This window comes from Staurois parvus, unplaced genomic scaffold (assembly GCF_062004578.1).
Source record: "Staurois parvus isolate SC_StPar_1 unplaced genomic scaffold, SC_StPar_1.0 ptg000388l, whole genome shotgun sequence".
NCBI classification, from domain to species: Eukaryota; Metazoa; Chordata; class Amphibia; order Anura; family Ranidae; genus Staurois; species Staurois parvus.
In genome coordinates, this window is record NW_028318184.1 from 1,159,389 (window position 1) to 1,181,015 (window position 21,627).

General features: G+C 41.4%; 1 protein-coding gene across 1 annotated transcript in view; it reads right to left on the reverse strand.

The window, feature by feature from the left end:
• Window positions 1–7,390: 7,390 nt before the first annotated feature.
• The window catches only part of LOC149455752 (tudor domain-containing protein 15-like), a 92,597-nt gene continuing 78,360 nt past the window's right edge, over window positions 7,391–21,627 (reverse strand). The window contains exon 7 of the mRNA XM_089685851.1: window positions 7,391–8,136. Within this exon, the coding sequence (XP_089541977.1) occupies window positions 8,078–8,136 (59 nt within the window). The 3' untranslated portion in view covers window positions 7,391–8,077. The remainder of the gene's footprint in view (window positions 8,137–21,627) is intronic.

Genomic DNA, 21,627 nt, shown 5'->3' on the forward strand with positions numbered 1-21,627 from the left:
GCAACATATTGCCTCTTCACCAATTTTCAAATGACTCTGAAAAGCAATTCAAGCATGGATTGCTTTTAGGAGGAGTGGCAGTGCTTTCCACTTCCGTGAACAAGCCCTAAAAAAGTTGTTCTAATCATACAGGATTAGAAGAAAGGATTAAAAGTAACATATACACCTTAAAATGTGGAAGTATTGTACCTGTATTCTTTACCGGGTCCTGCAATGCCAGTTCTGCCCAGTAGGGGGAGAGCTCAGGGCTCTGGAAGACGCATCCCCCTTCCTCTAACCTACACAAGACTGTTTTGGTCGAGCTGTTGGTACACCAATGTTAGGCGAAGGAGCGGGACTCGGGAACCCAGCTCTGATATGAATGCCTCTCCCAGCCAGGATGCCGCGGCACCCCTGAGGACTTCAGATGCCACCCCAGTTAAGAAAGGTTGATGTAGGCCACTTGTCAAATCAGAGTTTGAATGATCTCAGATGTGTCTCAAATGTAGGCCCTCAATTTAGCACCATTCCTGGAGGTTGTTACTATTGGTTCAGACTTTGTGCTTCCCTGCAGTTGTTGCTGACACCAAACATATCAAGAACAAACTGTGCTGCATAAGGTCTCTTGCATGCAGTACTGATGTTTGAGCATCAGCATTTGTGGACATAGTTTTGGATGTTTGTTTTGTGCATACCTACATACATACATGCCTATGACAAATAGATTAACAGTTATGCTCGTATGCACAATTTTGAATATACCAGCGTAAAATAGTGAGCGGGAACACATTTTCCTATTTTACTTTTTTCTGGAGCCTGAAACTGGCATAACCTCACTAGAAGGGGTGGAGCCGCTGGCACATGTGCTCCTCTCCCTCATTCCAGACTGCATTTTCTATGCCAAAGCCCAACTTGGAGCACAAGTCATCATCAGTACAATGTCCCTAGGGAGAAAGCTCCAATTTCTTGGAAAGGCTGCTTCCCTGTGACCCGGCTCAAGGGTGTAACGCAGGGGCGTATTTACCACAAGGCAAATAAGGCACTTTCCTAGGGCAGCATTTTCAGGGGGGGGCAGCAACTCCCCCCCCAGAAGAAGGGTTGAAAGATGAGACACATGCACTATGGGAACCAAGTGGGATTCAAGGGAGGCTACAGGCTGCTTGATGGTGTATGTATTGTTCCTGGGGATGTCCGGATGGTGTTTGTATGGTTCCTGGGGATGTCCGGAGCTGTGAAGATGAGTCTATCGCTGGTGGGTTCAATGTCAGGCTTTCTCCGTGGGAGAGGGAAGGGGGGGGGGGTGTTGGTCGGTATCCATGGGGGCAGACGATTTTTGTGTTGCCTAGGGCAGCACAAAACCTAAATACAGCACTTGTGTGAAGCCACAGTGTTTGGTAATGACTTAAGGTGCCAGACATTTCCCTGTTAAAATGCACCAGTGAGGAAGAAAGGTAGCATGTGGATGGTAGCAGACTCTTTGTAGTGTCTTTGTGTGCCTGCTAAAATTACAGTGAACATTTTGCCTTTTTGTAACACCTGCAACGCCTTGTCAAATACAGCCTGCAGCATCTATTTATGTGGCCTCTCCCACCCTTCTGCTATATGTGCTACCAGCTACCTCAACTTTAGGACCTTTTCTTGCAAATTGCAAAACACCCACTTTATTCTCTAGGGCCTCTGCTTAAAAACATATACAGTTGTGTTCAAAATAATAGCAGTGTGTTGAAAAACGTGAATAAAGATCAAAATCCTTCTAATAGCTTTTATTTCCATACACACAAATGCATTGGGAACATTATACATTCTATTCCAAATCAAAACATGAAGAAAAATAGATCAAATTTGTGTTCCTCTAAAAAAAATTGAAGAAAAGTGAATATTAGACTGTTCAAAAAAAAAAATAGCAGTGTTTGTATTCTTCTTTACAAACTCAAACATTCACTATATAAACTGAAAAATGTTTGAAGATTTTGCTTTCCTTTGAATCACTTAATGAATATTTAGTTGTAGTCGCACTGTTTCTGAGAACTGCTGTACATCTGTGTTGCATGGAGTCACCCAACTTCTGGCACCTGTGAACAGGTATTCCAGCCCAGGATGGTTGGACTACATTCCACAGTTCTTCTCTATTTCTTGGTTTTGCCTCAGAAACTGCATTTTTGATGTCACCCCACAAGTTTTCTATTGGATTAAGATCCGGGGATTGGGCTGGCCACTCCATAACGTCAATCTTGTTGGTCTGGACCCAGAATGTTGCACGTTTACTGGTATGTTTGGGGTCGTTGAGGGGTTGGAAGACCCATTTCAAGGGCATTTCCTCTTCAGCATAAGGCAGCATGACCTCTTCAAGTATTCTGATGTATTCAAACTGATACATGATCCCTGGTATGCGATAAATAGGCCCAACACCGTAGTATGAGAAACATCCCCATATCATGATGCTTGCACCACCATCCTTCACGGTCTTCACAGTGTACTGTGGCTTGAATTCAGTGTTTGGGGGTCGTCTGACAAACTGTCTCCGGCCACTAGACCCAAAAAGAACAATCTTACTTTCATCAGTCCACAAAATGTTGCACCATTTCTCTTTAGGCCAGTCAATGTGCTCTTTGGCTCTTTGGCAAATTGTAACCTCTTCAGCACATATCTTTTTTTCAACAGTGGGAATTTGCGGGGCTTCTTGCAGATAGCTTGGCTTCACATAGGCGTCTTCTAATTGTAACAGTACTCACAGGGAACTTTACACCTTCTTTCATCTTCCTGGAGCTGAATGTTGGCCGAGTCCTTGCCAGTTTGGCTATTCTTCTATCCATTCGAATGGTAGTTTTTTGCTTTCTTCCACGTCTTTCAGGTTTTGGTTGCCATTTTAAAGCATTTGCAATCATTTTAGCTGAGCAGCCTATCAGTTTTTGCACTTCTTTATATGTTTTCCCCTCTCCAATCAACTTTTTAATCAAGGTACACTGTTCTTCTGAACAATGTCTGCGAAATGCACTGTAACCAGCATGTACAACATTTGCTGCCTTCCTTCCTTAAATAAGGGCAATAAGTGCCACCTGTTTTTCAAAGAATGAATGACGTCACTAATAGAACTCCACACTGCTATTATTTTGAACATGCCCCTTTCAATTAGTGATTCAATTACACAGAATCAGCAGCATGCATGTCATGACTGTTGGGTCTGTTGGATTTCTATTACTCTACTACACCTGCTAGTAAATTATTTGCCATGTAGAATTATCATTTCTACCAAAAACAGTGATTGATCAGGTTAGTGATGTCTGACTGCTATTATTTTGAACACAACTGTACGTTTGGAGGTTCTAAGTAATGTTCCAGCAAAAAATTGCTGAATTTTGTATGTATGTAAGAAGTGTCAGAATTGGCCTGGTAGGCAAGTGACTAAACTGGGAAAATGTACCATTTTAAGAAAAAAATACATTTGAAATTGATGGCAGCACCACATCCGAACAAGGTTGGGACAGGGTAACAAAAATCTGGAAAAGTAAGTGGTACCAACAAGGAAGAACTTGACCAGGGGTCAGCAACCCTGAACACGCAAAGAGCCATTTGGACCCACTTCCCACAAAAAAAAAAAAAACACTGGGAGCCATAAAACCCTTATGACATATAAAATGAAGATAACACTGCATAGATCATTTTTTACCTTTGTTCAATATCGCCTTGGTCTTTGGACTCATCACAGGCGATTGAGTACACCACAACTGAATTTAAGTCTTTAATTTGCTGTCTGGTGAGGTTTTCTGCCATTTTCATGGTTCTGTCTTTGACAGTCTTTACAGAGAGGGGCATATCTCTGATTTTCTGCAAAATTTCACTCTTGTTTTTGAAGTCATAGAATAGATGTTCTGAAATATTAATGATTATTATATATAATCTCCATTTGTGAATGGCTTCCCGTGCCTAGCTATATCCTGAGCGGCCACAAAACTAGTAGCATTATGTGTTGAATTTGCAGACTTCATCCACTTCTTGAAATGATTTTTGCTCAGATTAGCCTTCCGGGTGTCTGGCCGGATATGCGGGTAGGAGTCTGGTGGGGTGTCCTGCAAGGTGTCCGGCTGGATGTGCGGGTAGGTGTCCGGCCGGTTGTCACACATTGGCGGATGTGACAGGGAGCCACAGCAGACTGATGACGGAGCCAAATGTGGCTCCGGAGCCGCGGGTTGCCGACCCCTGAACTGAACAAACATTTTTCAACTAATTAGGTTAATTGGCAACAGGTCAGTAACATGATTATAAAAAAAAATTTATAGAATCAGAGTCTCAAAAGTAAAGATAGGCAGAGGTTCACCAATCTGTAAAAAGCTTTGTCTAAAAATTAAACAATTTCAGAATTATGTTCATCAACATAAAATTTCAAAGACTTTATTTCATCATCTACAGTACATATCATCTGCATGCAAGGGACAAGGCCAAAATGCTGGATGTCCGTGATCTTCGGGCCCTCAGACGGCACTAAATTAAAACAGGCATGCTTCTGTGATAGACATCACTGCATGGGCTCAGGAATACCTCCAAAAAAACTGAACACAGTTCACCGTCCTGTCCAAAATTGCAAGTTAAAGCCTTATCATGCAAAGAAGAAGCCATATTTGAGCATGATCCAAAAACATTGCTGTCTTTTCTGGGCCGAAGCACATTTAAAAAGGTCTGTTGCAAAATAGAAGACTGATCTGTGGTTAGACGAATCAAAATTTGACATTCTATGAAATGGGCAGCTTTCACATCTGGAAAGGCGACATCAATGCTGACAGATACAGTTGTGTCCAAAATTATTCAACCCCCACTGAAATTGAGTGTTTTGGCCAGTTTGACATTGCTTTTGATCATTCAGTCATCTTGCTTACATTTACATTAAAGAGGCACTTGTAGGTCAGACAAATATAACATAACAGTTATAATGAAATAACCACAAATGTCTTTTCTGTGCTCACAGCATTATCAGTTTTATTCAACCCCCAAGTGACATTCAATCTTAGTACTTAGTACAGCATCCTTTTACAGTTATAACAGCTTTTAAACGTGAAGCATAGCTTGACACAAGTGTCTTGCAGCGATCTACGGGTATCTTCGCCCATTCTTCATGGGCAAAGGCCTCCAGTTCAGTCACATTCTTAGGCTTGCGCACTGCAACTGCTTTCTTTAAGTCCCACCAGAGGTTCTCAATCGGATTTAAGTCTGGTGACTGCGATGGCCACTCCAAAATGTTCCAGCCTTTCCTCTGCAACCATGCTCTAGTGGACTTGGAGGTATGCTTGGGATCATTGTCCTGTTGAAAGGTCCAACGTCTCCCAAGCCTCAGGTGTGTGACGGACTGCATCACGTTTCCATCCAATATCTCCTGGTACTGAAGAGAATTCATGGTACCTTGCACACGCTGAAGCTTCCCTGTACCTGCAGAAGCAAAACAGCCCCAAAGCATGATTGACCCTCCACCATGCTTCACAGTAGGCAAGGTGTTCTTTTCATCATAGGCCTTGTTCTTCCTCCTCCAAACATAGCGTTGATCCATGGGCCCAAACAGTTCTAATTTTGTTTCATCAGTCCACAGAACACTATCCCACAACTTTTGTGGTTTGTCCACATGGCTTTTGGCATACTGCAGTCGACTCTTCTTATTCTTTGGAGACAGCAAGGGGGTACGCCTGGGAGTTCTGGCACGGAGGCCTTCATTACGCAGTGTGCGTCTTATTGTCTGGGCTGAAACTTCTGTACCCACATCTGACAAATCTTTTCTCAGTTCCTCAGCAGTCACACGGGGACTTCTCTCCACTCTACGCTTCAGGTAGCGCACAGCAGTCGAAGTCAGCATCTTCTTTCTGCCACGACCAGGTAGCGTTTCAACAGTGCCCTTTGCCTTGAATTTGCGAATGATGCTTCCTAAGGTGTCTCTTGGTATGTTTAACATCTTTGCAATCTTCTTATAGCCATTGCCCTTCCTGTGAAGAGAAATCACCTCTTCTCTTGTCTTCCTGGACCATTCTCTTGCCTTCACCATGTTTGTAACCACACCAGTAAATGTCTAGAAGGAGCTGAGTATCACAGTCATTTTAAAGCTGCCTAATTGGTGCTTATTATGCTTGATTGCTGCTCGGTGACATCCACAGGTGTTTTCAATACCTGATGGAAAGCACCTGTATGAACCTCTGTTCTTCAGAGTGGTAGTCTTTAAGGGGTTGAATAATTGTGGCAATGAAGAAACCACATAAGAACCATTTACTACTGTATTACATAAACAATTGATGTCATTTTAGTTGCATTTGGGTAGTTACAACGTCCTTGTAGGATTTGATTCTGAATACAATTCCAAATGTACACTATAGTCCCTAAACCCCTTTACAGCATTGGGGGTTGAATAATTTTGGACACAACTGTATATCCAGGGTTTTACAGCCGCATATGTTCCCATCCAGATAAAGTCTTTCAGGGAAGGCCTTCCATATTTCAGCAAGACAATTCTAAACTGCATCTATGGCAACAGCATTGCATTGTAGTAGAAGATTCTGGGTGCTTAAATGGCCTATCTGCAGTCCAGACTTTTCACCAATTGAAAATATTTGGCGCATCTTGAAACAAAAATATAACAGATGACTCAGGACTGTTGAATAGTAAGAATCATATATATGGCAAGAATGGGGTACCATTCCTGCCCCAAAACTTCAACTGGTCTCCTCAGTTGCCAGACCTGTACAAAGTGTTGATAAAACAAAAACGGGATGCTACACCATGGTAAACATGACCCTGTTTCGACTTTTTTGGAGATGTATTGCTGCCATCAATTTTAAAATGACATGATTTTTCCCTAAAATCACCCATTTTCTCAGTTTAAACAATGGATATATTTTCTATTGTGAATAAAATATGGGTATATGAGATTTGCAAATCAATGCATTCTATTTTGTAAATTTTAAACAGCATCCCAACTTTTTGGAATTGGGATTGTATTTATTCCAACTTCCATATCATTTATGAACACATTAAACAGAATTGTTCTCAGGACAGAGCCCTGGGGCACTTCACTCAACTCCAGACCATTCAGAAAATAGTCATTTAAATAAATGCAGCTCCCCTGCAGTTTGCAGAACCCACCAATGATTATCGGCCAAAAAACATTTCAATCTGATTGTACAATCTCCTTTAGAGTTATATATCATATAATGCAAGGGAATACCTGTACAACCTATGTAATATTATTCCCATGAGGCACGCCTTCATACCACACAGTTTTTGGTAGATCTAACAAAGGATGCATAATTGCATTGTACTCTGCATGGTCAGTTTAGTTGCCAAAAGCAAGTTTTTGACTGTACAGGCTATTTACACATCTTTTAGCACTGTTGAAGCCAGTATGTGTGATGAGTGAAAAAAGAAAAACAGGCTCAAAAAAGAAAATTCAGTATACTTTACTGAAAGAACAATATCTGCATAATTCAAACAAAAAAATGCCTCAAATCGCACACTTTTGGCAATATACATGAAAAGTCAGCTGAGCTTAAAGTGGTATTAAATCCAAAACCAAAATGTAATATATTGCAGCTTACCAATCATTAGATGTGATGGCTGCATTCATTTTCTTTTTTAGGCATATTCCCTGTTTTCACCTGGTGATCTGACCACTATCTCGCCTCTTGTATTACAATGCCCTGTTGTCTCAACACTTTAACCAATACATTTGAAGCAGAACTTGTTCTGCTGAAAAACAACAGACTTACTGCCTAGATCACCAGATGAAAATTAAGGAATGCCCAAAACAGAAAACTAGTACAACCATCACATTTAAAAATGGGTAAGTTGCAATATAATAAATGTTTGCTTTTGGGTTTCATACCACTTTAATTACACACAAACATTTGTCACCTGACAGTACTAGGTTTCTTTATAAACAAATGTGCTATCAACATAGAAAAATAATTGCATATAATAGCATATAGTAACAAAAAGTGTTTTGAATGTAACAAAACTGACATTTAAACTGAAAAGAACACAATTGTTAAAGTCCAACTTGTCTCCATCCAGGAGGTAAAGAACACTTGCAGTCACTGTTGATCACGATCATTGGTGCTCTTCCTCATCTTCAAGTACCTTCATTGCACAATGCACATTCTACTGCCTCTTGAGAGATGGCGACAACATCTACATCCAAACATGAGATATTAGAAAACATCAATCATATTGGGGAAACCAAAGGATAACCACAACAAATCTTTATTGAAGGGTCCTAAAGCCCCCTTCTCCTACATTTAACAGGGCCTTCCTCGGCAGTGTGTGGACCCCCCCCCCCCCAGTGCTCGAGTAGTGAAGTTTGAACACCGCTCAGTCCAGGAATAATGTGAGCCCAGGCCATGTGATGGGGGTTTGTCACTGATACCCTGGGACAATTGGAAATCGGTTGGGAGACTAGATCTGCTTTTAGCACATATTTCCCCAAGAAATCACACCGGGGTTCATACTGCACTGCATTAAGATCAGGATAAGTGAATGACATATGGAGGGAATGTGTCTGTACACACAGGCCTCCACTTGTGTACAATAGGATTTGTGTACTCACCAGAATTCAGATACCGTGTGGTTATACTGCTGCCTACAGGAGAACAATGGTGACCTAATTGAGGAGAAAGGCTGAAACTACCTTCAGTAGGAAAGAAGTTTTGGGTCTTAACACCACCTCATCCTTGTGTAAGACCAAAGAAAGTTCTTTAAAGGGTAAGGTCGTCAGCTTAAACACTTACCTCACAGAGGATTGCATCAAGAAATGCAACCTTGTGGTAGTGGAAAGGGAGATTTTCCTAATAGGTACAAAAGGTGATTTTTGAAGGGCCAAGAGAACCAAATTTAGAACCAACAGAGTCACTGGGGAGCGAGCAAAGACAGCCACATGGGAGATATCCTGCACAAAAATCTTGATCAAAAGGACAAGAAGCCAGCAATCTCTGGAACAAGATAGCAAGTACAGAGACCTTACCCTTCATGATGCTAACAGCCGAATTCTGGAACTGACCCATCTGCAAAAAGACCAACATTTGTCCCTGGGAGAATTTATTAGGATAAAAAGGCTCTCGCCTCGCACCAAATGAAATATGCCTTCCATGGGCTGTAATAGACTTTCTGGTTTTCATCATTGTGGTACCCATCCTGTCTATCAGAACCTGGGCTTCAATTTAAGCCAATGACCATTAAGCAGGATAGTAAATCAGTCCTTGAAAAAGAAGACTTGGATAGTCTGAAAGAGCCCACAGACGGTTATTAGTCTTATCAGGTCAGAGTACCAAATCTGTCTGGGACAGTCCACAACTATGAGGATCAGTGGAATGCCCACCATATTGATCCTGTGAAGCAGACAAGAAAGGAATTTCAGGAAAGGAAATGTGTAGACCAGGTTGCAATCATGCCACAGAACCACAAGAGAATCCACTGCTTCTGCTAGAAGTTCCCTGTACCTAGATACAAACCTGTCTAGTTTGTTGTTGAGTCCAAGAGGTTCACTTTTGGCATCCCTCACCTGTGATACAGGTCCCAAGCCCCTATGGGTGTAGGGACCACTCCCTCTAGATACTAATTAACACCTGTAAACATCAGGAGCAACAGCAACTTCTGGACAGAAGAGTCGTCCAGGTCTAGGAGTGTAGAGTTTGAAGTTTCGCCTGGCAAAGGAAACTTCTGGATTCAGCTGTGTCTATGACTAGACTTTTGAGCAATGAGTCAGTTTAGGTTCAGGATCCAAATTAACCTCTGCAAGGCCTGAGTAAAGGTCTTGTAAAGGCTATTGTATCTGCCAGAACCTGTGACAACTATTCCTTCAGCAGGAGGCTGTCAAGATATCCCACAATAGGGATACTCTGGGTATATTCCAAGGTGCTGGCCCCTGTGTACTAGCCTTTTTGCATACTCAAAAGTACAGGAGATATCTGAATGAGTTCATTTACTAAAGGCACATAAGCTGTTCATTTTGCAAGTGAACAGAATTTTCAAGGAAAGTTGCAACATGCAGGGTAATTTTTCCCAGAGCTTACTGAAAGTGGTCACATTTTACTTTGCAAAGAATACCCAATTATGTGCAAGAAAATAGACAATACAGCATTTTTTGCATGCACATAACTGGATGTTGAAGTTAGGTGAGCTTCACCTCATTCACTAAGCTCTGGGCAAATGTCCCTTGCAAAGTGAACAGTCTATTTTCCTTTAGTAAATCAACCTGCCGTAAAGCAGATCCTTTCTAATGAACTTAGACCAGTATGAAAGATTTAGGTCACAGCGAAGACAGGTTGCAGTGCAAGACCTGCCAGAGGGTACTAAGCTTTTTAAAAGGCCCTCCAACTGCTTGTCGGTGGGATCTTTAAAGATAGGTTTATCCTCTACAGGCATGAAAAATGCTTTAAGATGGGATACTGCTGGATTCACAGAGCGGGCAGTACACTTTTAAACCAAACCCTTATCAAACAGGTACAAGACTCAGAAGGTATAAATGACTTGTCTCTATAAAGAAATTGGTCCTCGGATCCCCAAATTAACCACTTCCCGACCGCCCTAGAGCGGCATGTGTCTGCAAAATCAGATATATATAAGTGATCTTGCATTTCCGGGTATTTACTCGCCAGTGCCCGGTGATTACCAAGGATCTGTTTTGTTTACTAACAGTTCTCCTCCCTGTCAGCTCGGGTAGACAGCACAGCCACCCAAAGCAGTGTGCTTACAGTGAAGCACACTGACACGGCCCCCTAGTAAAACACTCCCTGCACACAGTTAACCCTTTGATCACCCCTCATGTTAACCCCTTCCTGCCCAGTGCCATTAGTACAGTGTCAGTGTTTTTATTTGAACTGATCACTGTATCAGTGACACCAAGTCAGTTCCCCTCAGTGTCAAGGTCCGCAGCAGTCCCGCTATAGGTCGCTGATCGCTGTCATTACTAATAAAAAAAAAAAAAAATTCCATTAGATCTATACTGCCATTTGTAAACCCTATAACTTTCACGTAAACCAATTAATTTATAGGTATTGGGATTTTTTTTTTTTTTTTTTTTAGCAAAGACATGTAGCAGAATACATTTTGGCTTCAATTTATGATGAAATTTGCTTTTTTTAATTTTTTTTACTGGACATGTTTAATAGCAATGTCAAAAATATAGTTTTTTTCTCAAAATTGTCGCTTTTTTTTTTTTTTTTTTAATAGCACAAAACATAAAAGCCGCACAAGCAATCAAATACCACCAAAAAAAAGCTCAATTCATGAGAAAAAAAAGGACGTTAATTTCATTTCGGTGCAGTGTTGCATGACCGTGCAATTGTTAGTCACACTAACACAGCGACGTAACGCAAAAAATGGCCTGGTCAGGAAGGGGGGTAAATCCAAAGGAGGGCAAGTAGTTATACTACAAATATGAATAAACATGAGTAATAAAAGTTTATGACACCCAAAAAAACCCAAAACAATCCACAAACACGGAGCTATGGTTCCAGAAAATAAACCGCCAGAGTGTCTTACAGCTTCCACATCACCACTTGGCAGAGGTATGGCTGAAAAAAAAACATTAAGGAAAACAAAGCACATAGACCTAGTGCAGCAAAATGTATTTATAAAACAGCAAACATAATGTTGCACTCACACATGGAGGATGCAAGGACTGTCTCTATACATCAAGATGCAGCCTGTTGTGGACCTCAGTGCTAGTAGTGTAGTAGCAAGTCTTCCTCATCAGGTAATAGAAACAAGAGCACTCCCACACCTGTTCGTTGTGCTCCATGGGCTAGGGGTTTTATGCTACACACAGGGGTTGATTTACTGTACTAAACATGGAAAGTGCAAAATCAGGTGCACGCCAGCATAGAAACCAATCAGCTTCCAGGTTTTATTGTACAACCTTAATTGAACAAGCTGAAGGTAGAAGCTGAGTGGCTACCATGCAAAGGTGAACCAGATTCTGAGTGAACCAGTTTTAGTAAATCTACCCCACAGTTGCACTCCCATGCCTGCCAATTATAACTTGCCAGGAGGCCTTGCACAGAGACCTGTATAGAGGAGGGCTGCAGCTGCTTCTGACAAGTATGAAAACTCTTGATGCTGACACAACTGTTGGACACTCCCACTGAGAAGTTACTTTGGCAATATGTTTCGGGGGCAGGTCCCCCTTTGTCCAAGCTGTAAGGTAACCAGATGTAAGAACTTTAAAAATTCTTTGGTCCGACTTAACTGTTAACACCTTTACAGGATATCTTAAATCATCTAGGTACAACCTATATGCTAAAGATGGTTTGCATCTAATTAGAAGGGGGTCTGCTGCATTTGGGGAGGGGTTTATGGGAAGGCTGGAGGAGTCTTTAAACTAGGATTGAGGGGGAAGGGAGAATTGGAATGGTGAAGACAGGTCAGTTAGGGGTCAGACAATAATGGTGGGTGGAATGGGGATAGATGGGGGAGGGTTATGGCAGTTGATAAGATGGTTCCCATGATACAAACAACCATTGGAAATTATATTACTATTTGCACTACAAAACTGATATGCAAAACACAAGAGCAAAATGTGATAATGAATTAAAGTGTTTGTTCACCAATGCAAGAAAATTGCCAAACGCTGAAAGCTTTGGTGCACGAAGAGAACTATGATTTAATTGGTATTGCTGATTCTTGGCTTCATTCCTAACATGACTGGGCTATAAATATTCCTGGCTACGTTCTCTTTAGGAGATAAAGGGTAAAACGCAAAGATTGTGGTGTCTGTCTCTATATGAAAAGTGATCTCAAAGCGAGTGTGAAAGAGGACCCTGTTGATGGAGGGTGTGATGAGGCTGAAGCATTATGGGTGGAACTGCATGAATGTGTGTAGATCAAAGTTAATGAAATTTGTTATAGGCCTCCCAGTGTTCATGAGGAGGTGGAGATTCAGCTCCTTGCACAGACTGAAAGGGTTGCAAGGGCTGGAACAGGGATAATAATGGGGGATTTGAACTACCCTGATATTAACTGGAGTAATGACACTGCTGGAACAGTTAAAGGGCAAAAATCTATAAACCTATTAGAAGACAATTTTATGGTACAGTTCATAGAGGCCCCATCTAGAAATAATGCTCTGCTGTACCTGGTAATTTCAAACCATGCAGAGCTTATTAAGAATGTTCATATAAAACATCTGAGTAGCAGTGGCCATAAAATGGTTTCATTTAATGTAAGCTGTAAACAAGAACATACTGGAAAGATAGTTACATAGTTAGTCTGGCTTAAAAAAGACCAAAATCCACCTAGTTCAACCATAAAAAAAACAGTTAACTGGAAGAGAGAAAACTTTCCAAGGATGAGGACTGCTCTCCAAGACTTAGAATGGGAGGGAAAATTGGCATTGATGAACAGAGAACAGAAATGCGAATTCTTAAAAAAAAAAATTGTATACACACTTTTATACTTATTGCCCTTATTTATAAGGCAAAAAATAAAATCTATGTGGTTCACATCCAAAGATAAAAAAGCTATAAATAATAAGAAAAGAGCTTTTAAAAAACATAAAAATGAAGGAACACTATAATTTAAATGTTACAAAGAATGTAACAGAATATGTAAAAATCAAAGACGCAAATATTCAAAATGAACGACAGATTGCAAAAGAAAAAACAAACCCCCAAATATTCTTCAAATGTATTAATAGTAAAAAGGTCCGGTCCAAACATGTAGGTCCTTTACAAAATAATCTAGAGTGGGTGACTGGGGACAAAGAGAAGGCAAATTTATTAAATACCTTCTTCAGTTCTGTGTATACAAAGGAGCATGGGGGAGCTCTTGTCCATAATGGGGATGGTATTGACACAGCTCCAGATGATCCACAAAATTGACATGGTCCAGAAATCCAGAAGCACCTGGACCAGATGGCATACACCCACAGGTCCTAAAAGAATTGAGCTCTGTCATTGCAAAGCCATGCTTTCTAATTTTTAGGGACTCTTTAATGGCTGGCATAGTACCACTGGACTTGCCCAAAGCAGATATGGTGCCTATATTTAAAAAGGGATCAAAGTATTTGCCAAGTAACTACAGACCTGTTAGTTGAACTTCTACAATTGGGAAGATACTGGAGAGTTTAACCACTTACCAACCGCCCTATAACAGAAGTACTGCTACAGGGCGGCAGGGATGCGCAAAATCACATATATATGTGATTTCCATTTCTGGGTAGGGGGTGCACACGCTCCCTACCCATGCCGCTATTGGCTCCTCAGCATGTCAATCACCGGGGATTAGGTGATCGTTGGTGGAGCGGACAGGGGAGAGGTCTGTGTGTAAACAACACAGATCTCTCCCATCAGCACATACAGGCTGCATTGTATTGCTCTGCACAGCAGAGCAATACAAAGCAGCTTGTTTACATAGTAAAACACACACAGAGCACCATTAACCCCTTTGATCTTCCCAGATGTTAACCCCTTCCTGCCCTGTGTCATTGGTACAGTGTCAGTGCTTTTTATTAGCACTGATGACTGTATTAGTGTCACTGGGGATGTCAGTGGCAGTTCCCATCCAGTGTCAGAATAACCGCCGCATGTCCCACAATAAGTCGCTTATCGCTGCCATTACTAGTAAAAAATAAAAAAAAATTCCAGTATTCATACCGTCATTTGTAGACCCTATAACTTATGTAAACCAATTCATTTACACGTATTGGGATTTTTTTTATTTTTATGAAGAAATTTTATTAAAATTTTTTTTTATAGTAAAAAGTCAAAAATATGGGGTTTTTTTTCAAAATTGTTGGTCTTTTTTTGTTTATAGCGCAAAAAAATTAAAACCACACAGGTGATCAAATACCACCGAAAGAAAGCTCTATTTGTGGGAAAAAAGGACAGAAATTGAATTTATGTACGTTGCATGATCACGCAATTGTCAGTTAACATAGCGCAGCACCGTATCGCAAAAAATGGCCTTGTTGGGAAGGGGGGTAAATCCCCTGGAGGGCAAGTGGTTAATAAAAGACCACATAGATGAGTTCTTGCTAAAAAAAAAAAATATTTTAAGTAATGGACAGCATAAATTCATAAAAGATAGAAGTTGAGCAAAACTTTGGACAGAGGGGTGGCGGTGGATGTGGTATACTTGGATTTTGCAGAAGCATTTGACACAATTCCCCACACACGGCTAATGTGTGAGGTAAACTCTACAGGCTTAAAAAAATCTGTTTGTAAATAGATAGAATACTGGCTAAAAGATCGTATCAGAGCGTAGTGGTTAATGATTCATACTCTGAATGGTCTAGGGGTGTCAGTGGTGTACCCCAAGGTTCAGTGTTGGGACCCTTACTTTTTAATATATTTATAAACAATATAGGGTCTGGGATTAAAAATACTATTTCAGTCTTTGCAGATGACACCAAGCTGTGCAGTGGAATAACGTCCTTACAGGATGTCTCCAACTTACAAGCCGACCTCAATGCACTGTTTAATTGGGCAACTATGTGGCAAATGAGGTTTAATGTTGATAAATGTAAGGTTCTGCACTCGGGGGCTAAGAATATGCATGCATCATACATACTAGGGGGGTACAACTAGGGGGAGTCCATGGTGGAAAAGTATCTGGGGGTTCTTTTAGATCATAAGCTGAAAAATGGCATGCAATGCCAAGCTGCAGTTCCCAAGGCCAGAAAGAGAGGTATAGATTCAGAAAGATATAATTTTACCCCTGGACAAATCATTAGCATAACCTCATCTGGAATATGCAGTTCAGTTTTGGGACCAATTCACAAAAATGATATCGGGGAACTGGAGAAAGTGCAGAGAAGGGCAATCAAACTGATAAGAGGCATGGAGGAGATCAGCTATGAGGAAAGGTTAGCAGAACTGAATTTATTCTCTCTTGAAAAGAGATTAAGGGCGGATATGATCAACATGTATACGTACATCAGTGGTCCACATAGTGAACTCGGTGTAGAGTTATTCACTTTAAGGTCATCACAGAGGACAAGGGCGCACTCTTTACTTCAGGAGGAAGAGATTTAATCTCCAAATATGGAAAGGCTTCTTCACAGTAAGGGCCAGATCGCACTTCAAAAAATACACTCCGGATGTATTCTGGATACGTTTTTGCTTACAGTTGACATCACACACAGTTCCGGTGCAGTTTTGATGCAGTTTGCCATGTTCCAGTATGGTTCTGTGCATAAAAAATGCAGCATGTTCTACTTTTTCTTCTGCACCCAAGGCCATTGGAATACATGGAAAACACTGTGCATGCATTTTTGCTGCAGATAAAATGAGCACTGAACTGCATCTAATGTGAACTAGCCCTAAGAGCTGTGAAAATGTGGAATAGACTCCCTCAAGAGCTAGTTCTGGCCAGCTCAATAGATTAAAAAGTAACAAAACTGTGCCGCGCTCCACTTAAATCTACAACAAACTATAAATATATATACATATATACCAAAATCTTCCAACACAAATATATCCAAGTGTCCGAATTACATCCGTGATTCTCTGAAATCCCTGTAGTATGACAAATCAAGTGCTCCTCAGTTCACCTCTGGTGTTTAATACCAAACCAACAATTGTGTGCCTCCACCAGTTGTGCTCTAACCTTATATATATATATATATATATATATATATATATATATATATATATATATATGACTCAACTGTTAAGTAAGGTTCACATAGAGCTTGTGTCCCTTTATTTGGTTATGTAAAGATGGGATTTGTATCCAACAGGTCTGGATTTCCTTCACTCTAATTGTCCTCCTCCGTCAGTTTAAATGTAAAAAAAAAAAAAAAAAACCAACCAGAACATAGTGCTTTATCCTTAAAAAAAGCATTAATTTGTAATAAGATATATTCCACTCACATGTATAATGTATAGATGCACTTATTGCAAAAAAACAAGTGCTTCAAATGCCGCTAGCAGTTCTGACATGTATAATCAGCTGATACCTCTCACTGTCCGTCGAGCATCATGACGTCAATGCTCCTCCCCTAGGCATTGTGCCACCGTGTTACGTGGCTTCATCAGTTTTAAGTGGAGCGCAGTACTGTTTTGTTACTCTTTATTATTGGCACATGTGTATGAGTATGTGTATGGTGCAAGCAATCTGCTAATATTTGCATAGGAAAAATTCACTTATCACATTTTGGCACTGAGTATTTGGCATAGCAGCTCACAAGCTCTTATTTTATTCAGCTCAGTAGATGGGTTTTAAAAAGACACGGATTATATCCTAAATGTACACAATATAACTGGATACTAACATTTATAGGTATAGTTGATCCAGGGAGTATCTGATTGCCTCTTGGGGAATCCGGAAGGAATTTTTTCCCCTGCAGGAGCAAATTGGATCATGCTTTGCTGGGTTTTTTTGCCTTCATCTGGATCAACTGTGGGTATTGGATTGTGTATATAGGAAATATATATATTTTTTTTTTTGGTTGAACTAAATGGACTTGTATCTTTTTTCAACCAGTCTGACTATGTAACTATGCGAAATGACCCATTTAAAACGTATAAAGGATATAATAGACATATAAAATAAATCAATACATTCTAAAAAGAATGATTAAACAGATAAATGTGTAAAAATAAACTCGAATAAAAATATATATATGGCAGAATTATTTCAGCCTCATGTAGCAGTATATACTGTACATAGTGAGCAAAAAATCCTACCTTCCAGTAATATTCTGGACTGATAAAACAAAAGTAATAGAGCTAATAAAAATGATAGTGATAAAAATAAGGGAGTTATGCCGTGTGTAGCAGAAGAAATGAAGCCCATGGGATATAACTGACAGGTGCAGGAGCACTTTTATCTACCCAGTTGATGGATCTCTCTTACCTGATGGGAGAAGACGTTCTACTAACCCAATAATGCTGAGGTCCACTGCAGGCTGCATATTGATGTATATAGGTGATTTCTGTACACTTCAAGCAGTACCAAAACTGTTAAAGAGTGTGAGCTGGGCGCATTTGGTACAGCGGGACTGGTCCCTGTGTCGAGAATCAGGCGTGTTTCCCCACAAGGTGGAGGGCGATCTGACAGTATGAAACAGGTCCCCAGATACTCAGACCTGGTTGCTTGGACAGCAGGGTCAGATGGCTGAAGGTGACCTGGTCACTGTAGGTGGACAGTAGGAATTAACCCATGATTGGAGTTATATATGGCTCCTGCGATTAGCAGCAGTAGGAATATGCTTCCTCAATGCTTAACCGTGGAAAAGAGTACATAGCACGCCCATAAAACTAGACCCAGCAGACATTGTCGGCACTCATTCCTTCGGTGTTAACCCCTTCTGTGTAAAACTGACTGAAAGCAGGAAATTCAAACACGCTCAGCAGTCACAGTACTGAGGTAGCTATAGGTTCGTGGTCTGTATGGTATACAATCAGTGGCTACCATTTACAAGTATGTACAGGTCTGGAAAGTGCCACAATACAAAGACAAGTGCCCAAAGGTCCCATTCCAGGCTAGCTCCAGAGATCCAGTCTAGTGGGGTCAGGTGTGGCACTTAGGAAAGACTGATTGGGATAGCCACATATACAGATTAGCTCAGCTATACTGTGGAAGAATCTTGACTGAAGAAAAAGCTTGCAAAAATGTTAGCCTAAGATGTCCATCCCCCAGGACAAAGCAAAAAAATGAGGCATGCTGGTAGGAGGAGGGCTCATCCTGGGCTGACCTACAATTTTTCCTATTTTGTTTGCCAGTGTCCAATCCTCCTTTAGGTGACAGTATAATCTGACCATATCTGGATTTCTATGTCCCTCAAAAAAAAAAAAAAAAAAAAAAAAAGCCTTGTTCAAAACAATGTAATCCTACTGTAGCAGTCTGCAAAGCTACATTAGAATGGAAATAACTGGAGAAGACAACGGAGTAACTAATAGGTTTGTAATGTGGGTCACATAACTATATACAGTATTTGTCCAAAGGGGAATCAGAAGGTCCTAGTCTGGCCTAACTACACCCCAAAGTGTAGAGAGAGAGTCTTGACTGACTCACAGCATAGATGTATTGATTACCTCCAAAAATAAAAATTATTGATTAAAATGAACATTGCTATGGATATCTGTACCAAGTACCATCCTGGTCTATTTGCAATGACTCCCTTTAAGATTTTATTGTGTGGAACTCCAGCCTTTTTATGGTTTGGATATTGCTGTGAACAGATAGAAAAAGGTTTTTTACTGTTGTTGTGGCCCCATTAAGAGCTTTCTATTAGGTCCTCATGCACACTTGACGTTTTTACAGTTGCTGTTTCTGGCTTTTGACGTTTTTTTCTACAGCCAGTAAACCCCCCAGCATGTTATCCTTTGTGTATATGCACACATAGATTGTAATCAACGTTTTTTGGCTGGAAAAAAAACCCAGGACTAGTGGGTTTCTAGAGTTTTTTTAGCTGTAAAAAAACTCTAATGCTGAAAAATGCGGTAAAAAGTAACAAACCACAAATTAAAACATCCCGTGTGCATGAGGGCTAAGGTTCAAGTTTTTTTTCTTAACCACTTGACTACCAGGCACTTTTACCCCCTTTCAGCTTTCAGTGCTGTAGCACTTTGAATTACAATTGCTTGGTCATGAAACATTGTATCCATATGAATTTTTTTTTTTTTTTTCAAACACGTAGATCTTTCTTTTGGTGGTATCACTACTGGGTCTTTTATTTTTTGCACTATAAACAAAAAAGAGCAAAACATTTTAACCACCTCCCGCCGGCCATATAGTAATATGAAAGACGCAAAGGTGGTTCTCTCGTTCTGGGAGGACGTCATATGGCGCCCTCCCATTCTCACCACGCATGCGCGGCTCAGGGAGCGCGCAGCGCGGTGATCGGCGGTGCGCTGTGTCCCTCGGCACAGCGGATCACCGATCACGGAAAGAGCCGAAGATGTCGGCTTGGTCATGTGATCAGCTGTGTCCAATCACAGCTGATCACATGTAAACAGGGAAATGCAGTTTTCGGCATTTCTCTCCTCTCGAGCTGTCACGCTGACAGCTCTTGAGGAGAGGAGAGCTGGTAATCGGCTTTCCACGGAGGGGACATGTAAACTGATCATCAGGGCACTGATGATCAGTGTGGCCCCAGCAGTGCCACCTGTCAGTGTCCATCAGTGCCTTGTGTCAGTGCTCATCAGTGCCTTGTGTCAGTGCTCATCAGTGCCTTGTGTCAGTGCTCATCAGTGCCTTGTGTCAGTGCTCATCAGTGCCTTGTGTCAGTGCTCATCAGTGCCTTGTGTCAGTGCTCATCAGTGCCTCGTGCCAGTGCCCATCAATGCCACATAAGTGCCTACCAGTGCACATCAATGCCACATATCGCTGCCTTTCAGCGTCACCCATCAGTGCTGCCAGTCAGTGCCGCCTAACAGTGCCAGTCAGTGCCGCCTAACAGTGCCAGTCAGTGCCGCCTAACAGTGCCAGTCAGTGCCGCCTAACAGTGCCAGTCAGTGCCGCCTAACAGTGCCAGTCAGTGCCGCCTAACAGTGCTGCCTGTCAATGCCCATCAGTGCCACCTATCAGTGTCCATCAGTGCAGCCTATCAGTGCCCATCACTACAGCCTCATTAGCGCACATCAGTGAAGGAGAAAAATCACTTATTTACAAAATTTTACAACAAAAACTAAGAAAGAACATTTTCTTTTCAAAATTTTCAGTGGTTTTTGGTTTAAGAAAAAATAAAAAACCCAGAGGTGTTTAAATACCACCAAAATAAAGCTCTGTCACAAAAAAATGACAAAAATTTCATATGGGTACAGTGTTGCATGACCGCGCAATTGTCAAAGTGCGACAGCGCTGAAAGCTGGAAATTGGCCTAGGCAGGAAGGGGGTATAAGTGCCCTGTAGGCTTCTGGTTAAACAAGAAAAAAAAAAAAGTTTTTCTTTGCTTCTATTATAAACTTTTGCAAACAGGTACTTTTTCTTCTTTACTGATGTGCGTTGATGAGGCTGCATTGATGAGGTGGCACGGATAGGCAGAACTGATGGGCACTAATAGGTGGCACTGGTGGTCATTGATGAGACACGGATGATGCTGCACCGATATGCAGCAATGATGAGAACTGATAAGCAGCGTTGACTGGCGGCACTGATTGAAAGAACTGACTGGCGGCACTGCTGGGTAGCACTGATGGGCACGGATTATCAGTGCCCTGATGATCAGTGCAGATGTTCTCTGTGTCATTTGCTGGTTATCAGCAGTACTTTTCTCACGCTGCGACAGCATGAGGAAAGTGGTGCCGATAACCAAAAATTTTATTTACATTGTGATCTGCTGTGTCATTGGACACAGCTGATCATGTGGTAAAAGGCCGCTGTAATTGGCCTTTTACCTCATCAAGTGATCAGCTGTGTGTCCGTAGGACACAGTGATCAAGGAGACCTCTGGATGCACGCGGGAAGGCGTCATATGATGTCCTCCCAGAACTGGACAACCACGCTGTAGCAGTCATTCAGCTATAGAGTTGGCAAGTGGTTAAAATAACACTCGTCATACTTACCTGCTCTGTGCAATGGTTTTTGCAGAGCAGCCCAGGTCCTCCTCTTCTGGGGTCCCTCTCTGGCGCTCTGGGCCCCCCCCCCCCCACCAAGCGCCCCCAGAGCAAGTCGTTTGCTCCGAGGGCACTCATGGGTGCTTGCACCCGAGCCCTGCTCGTGTCCATACAAAATAGGGCT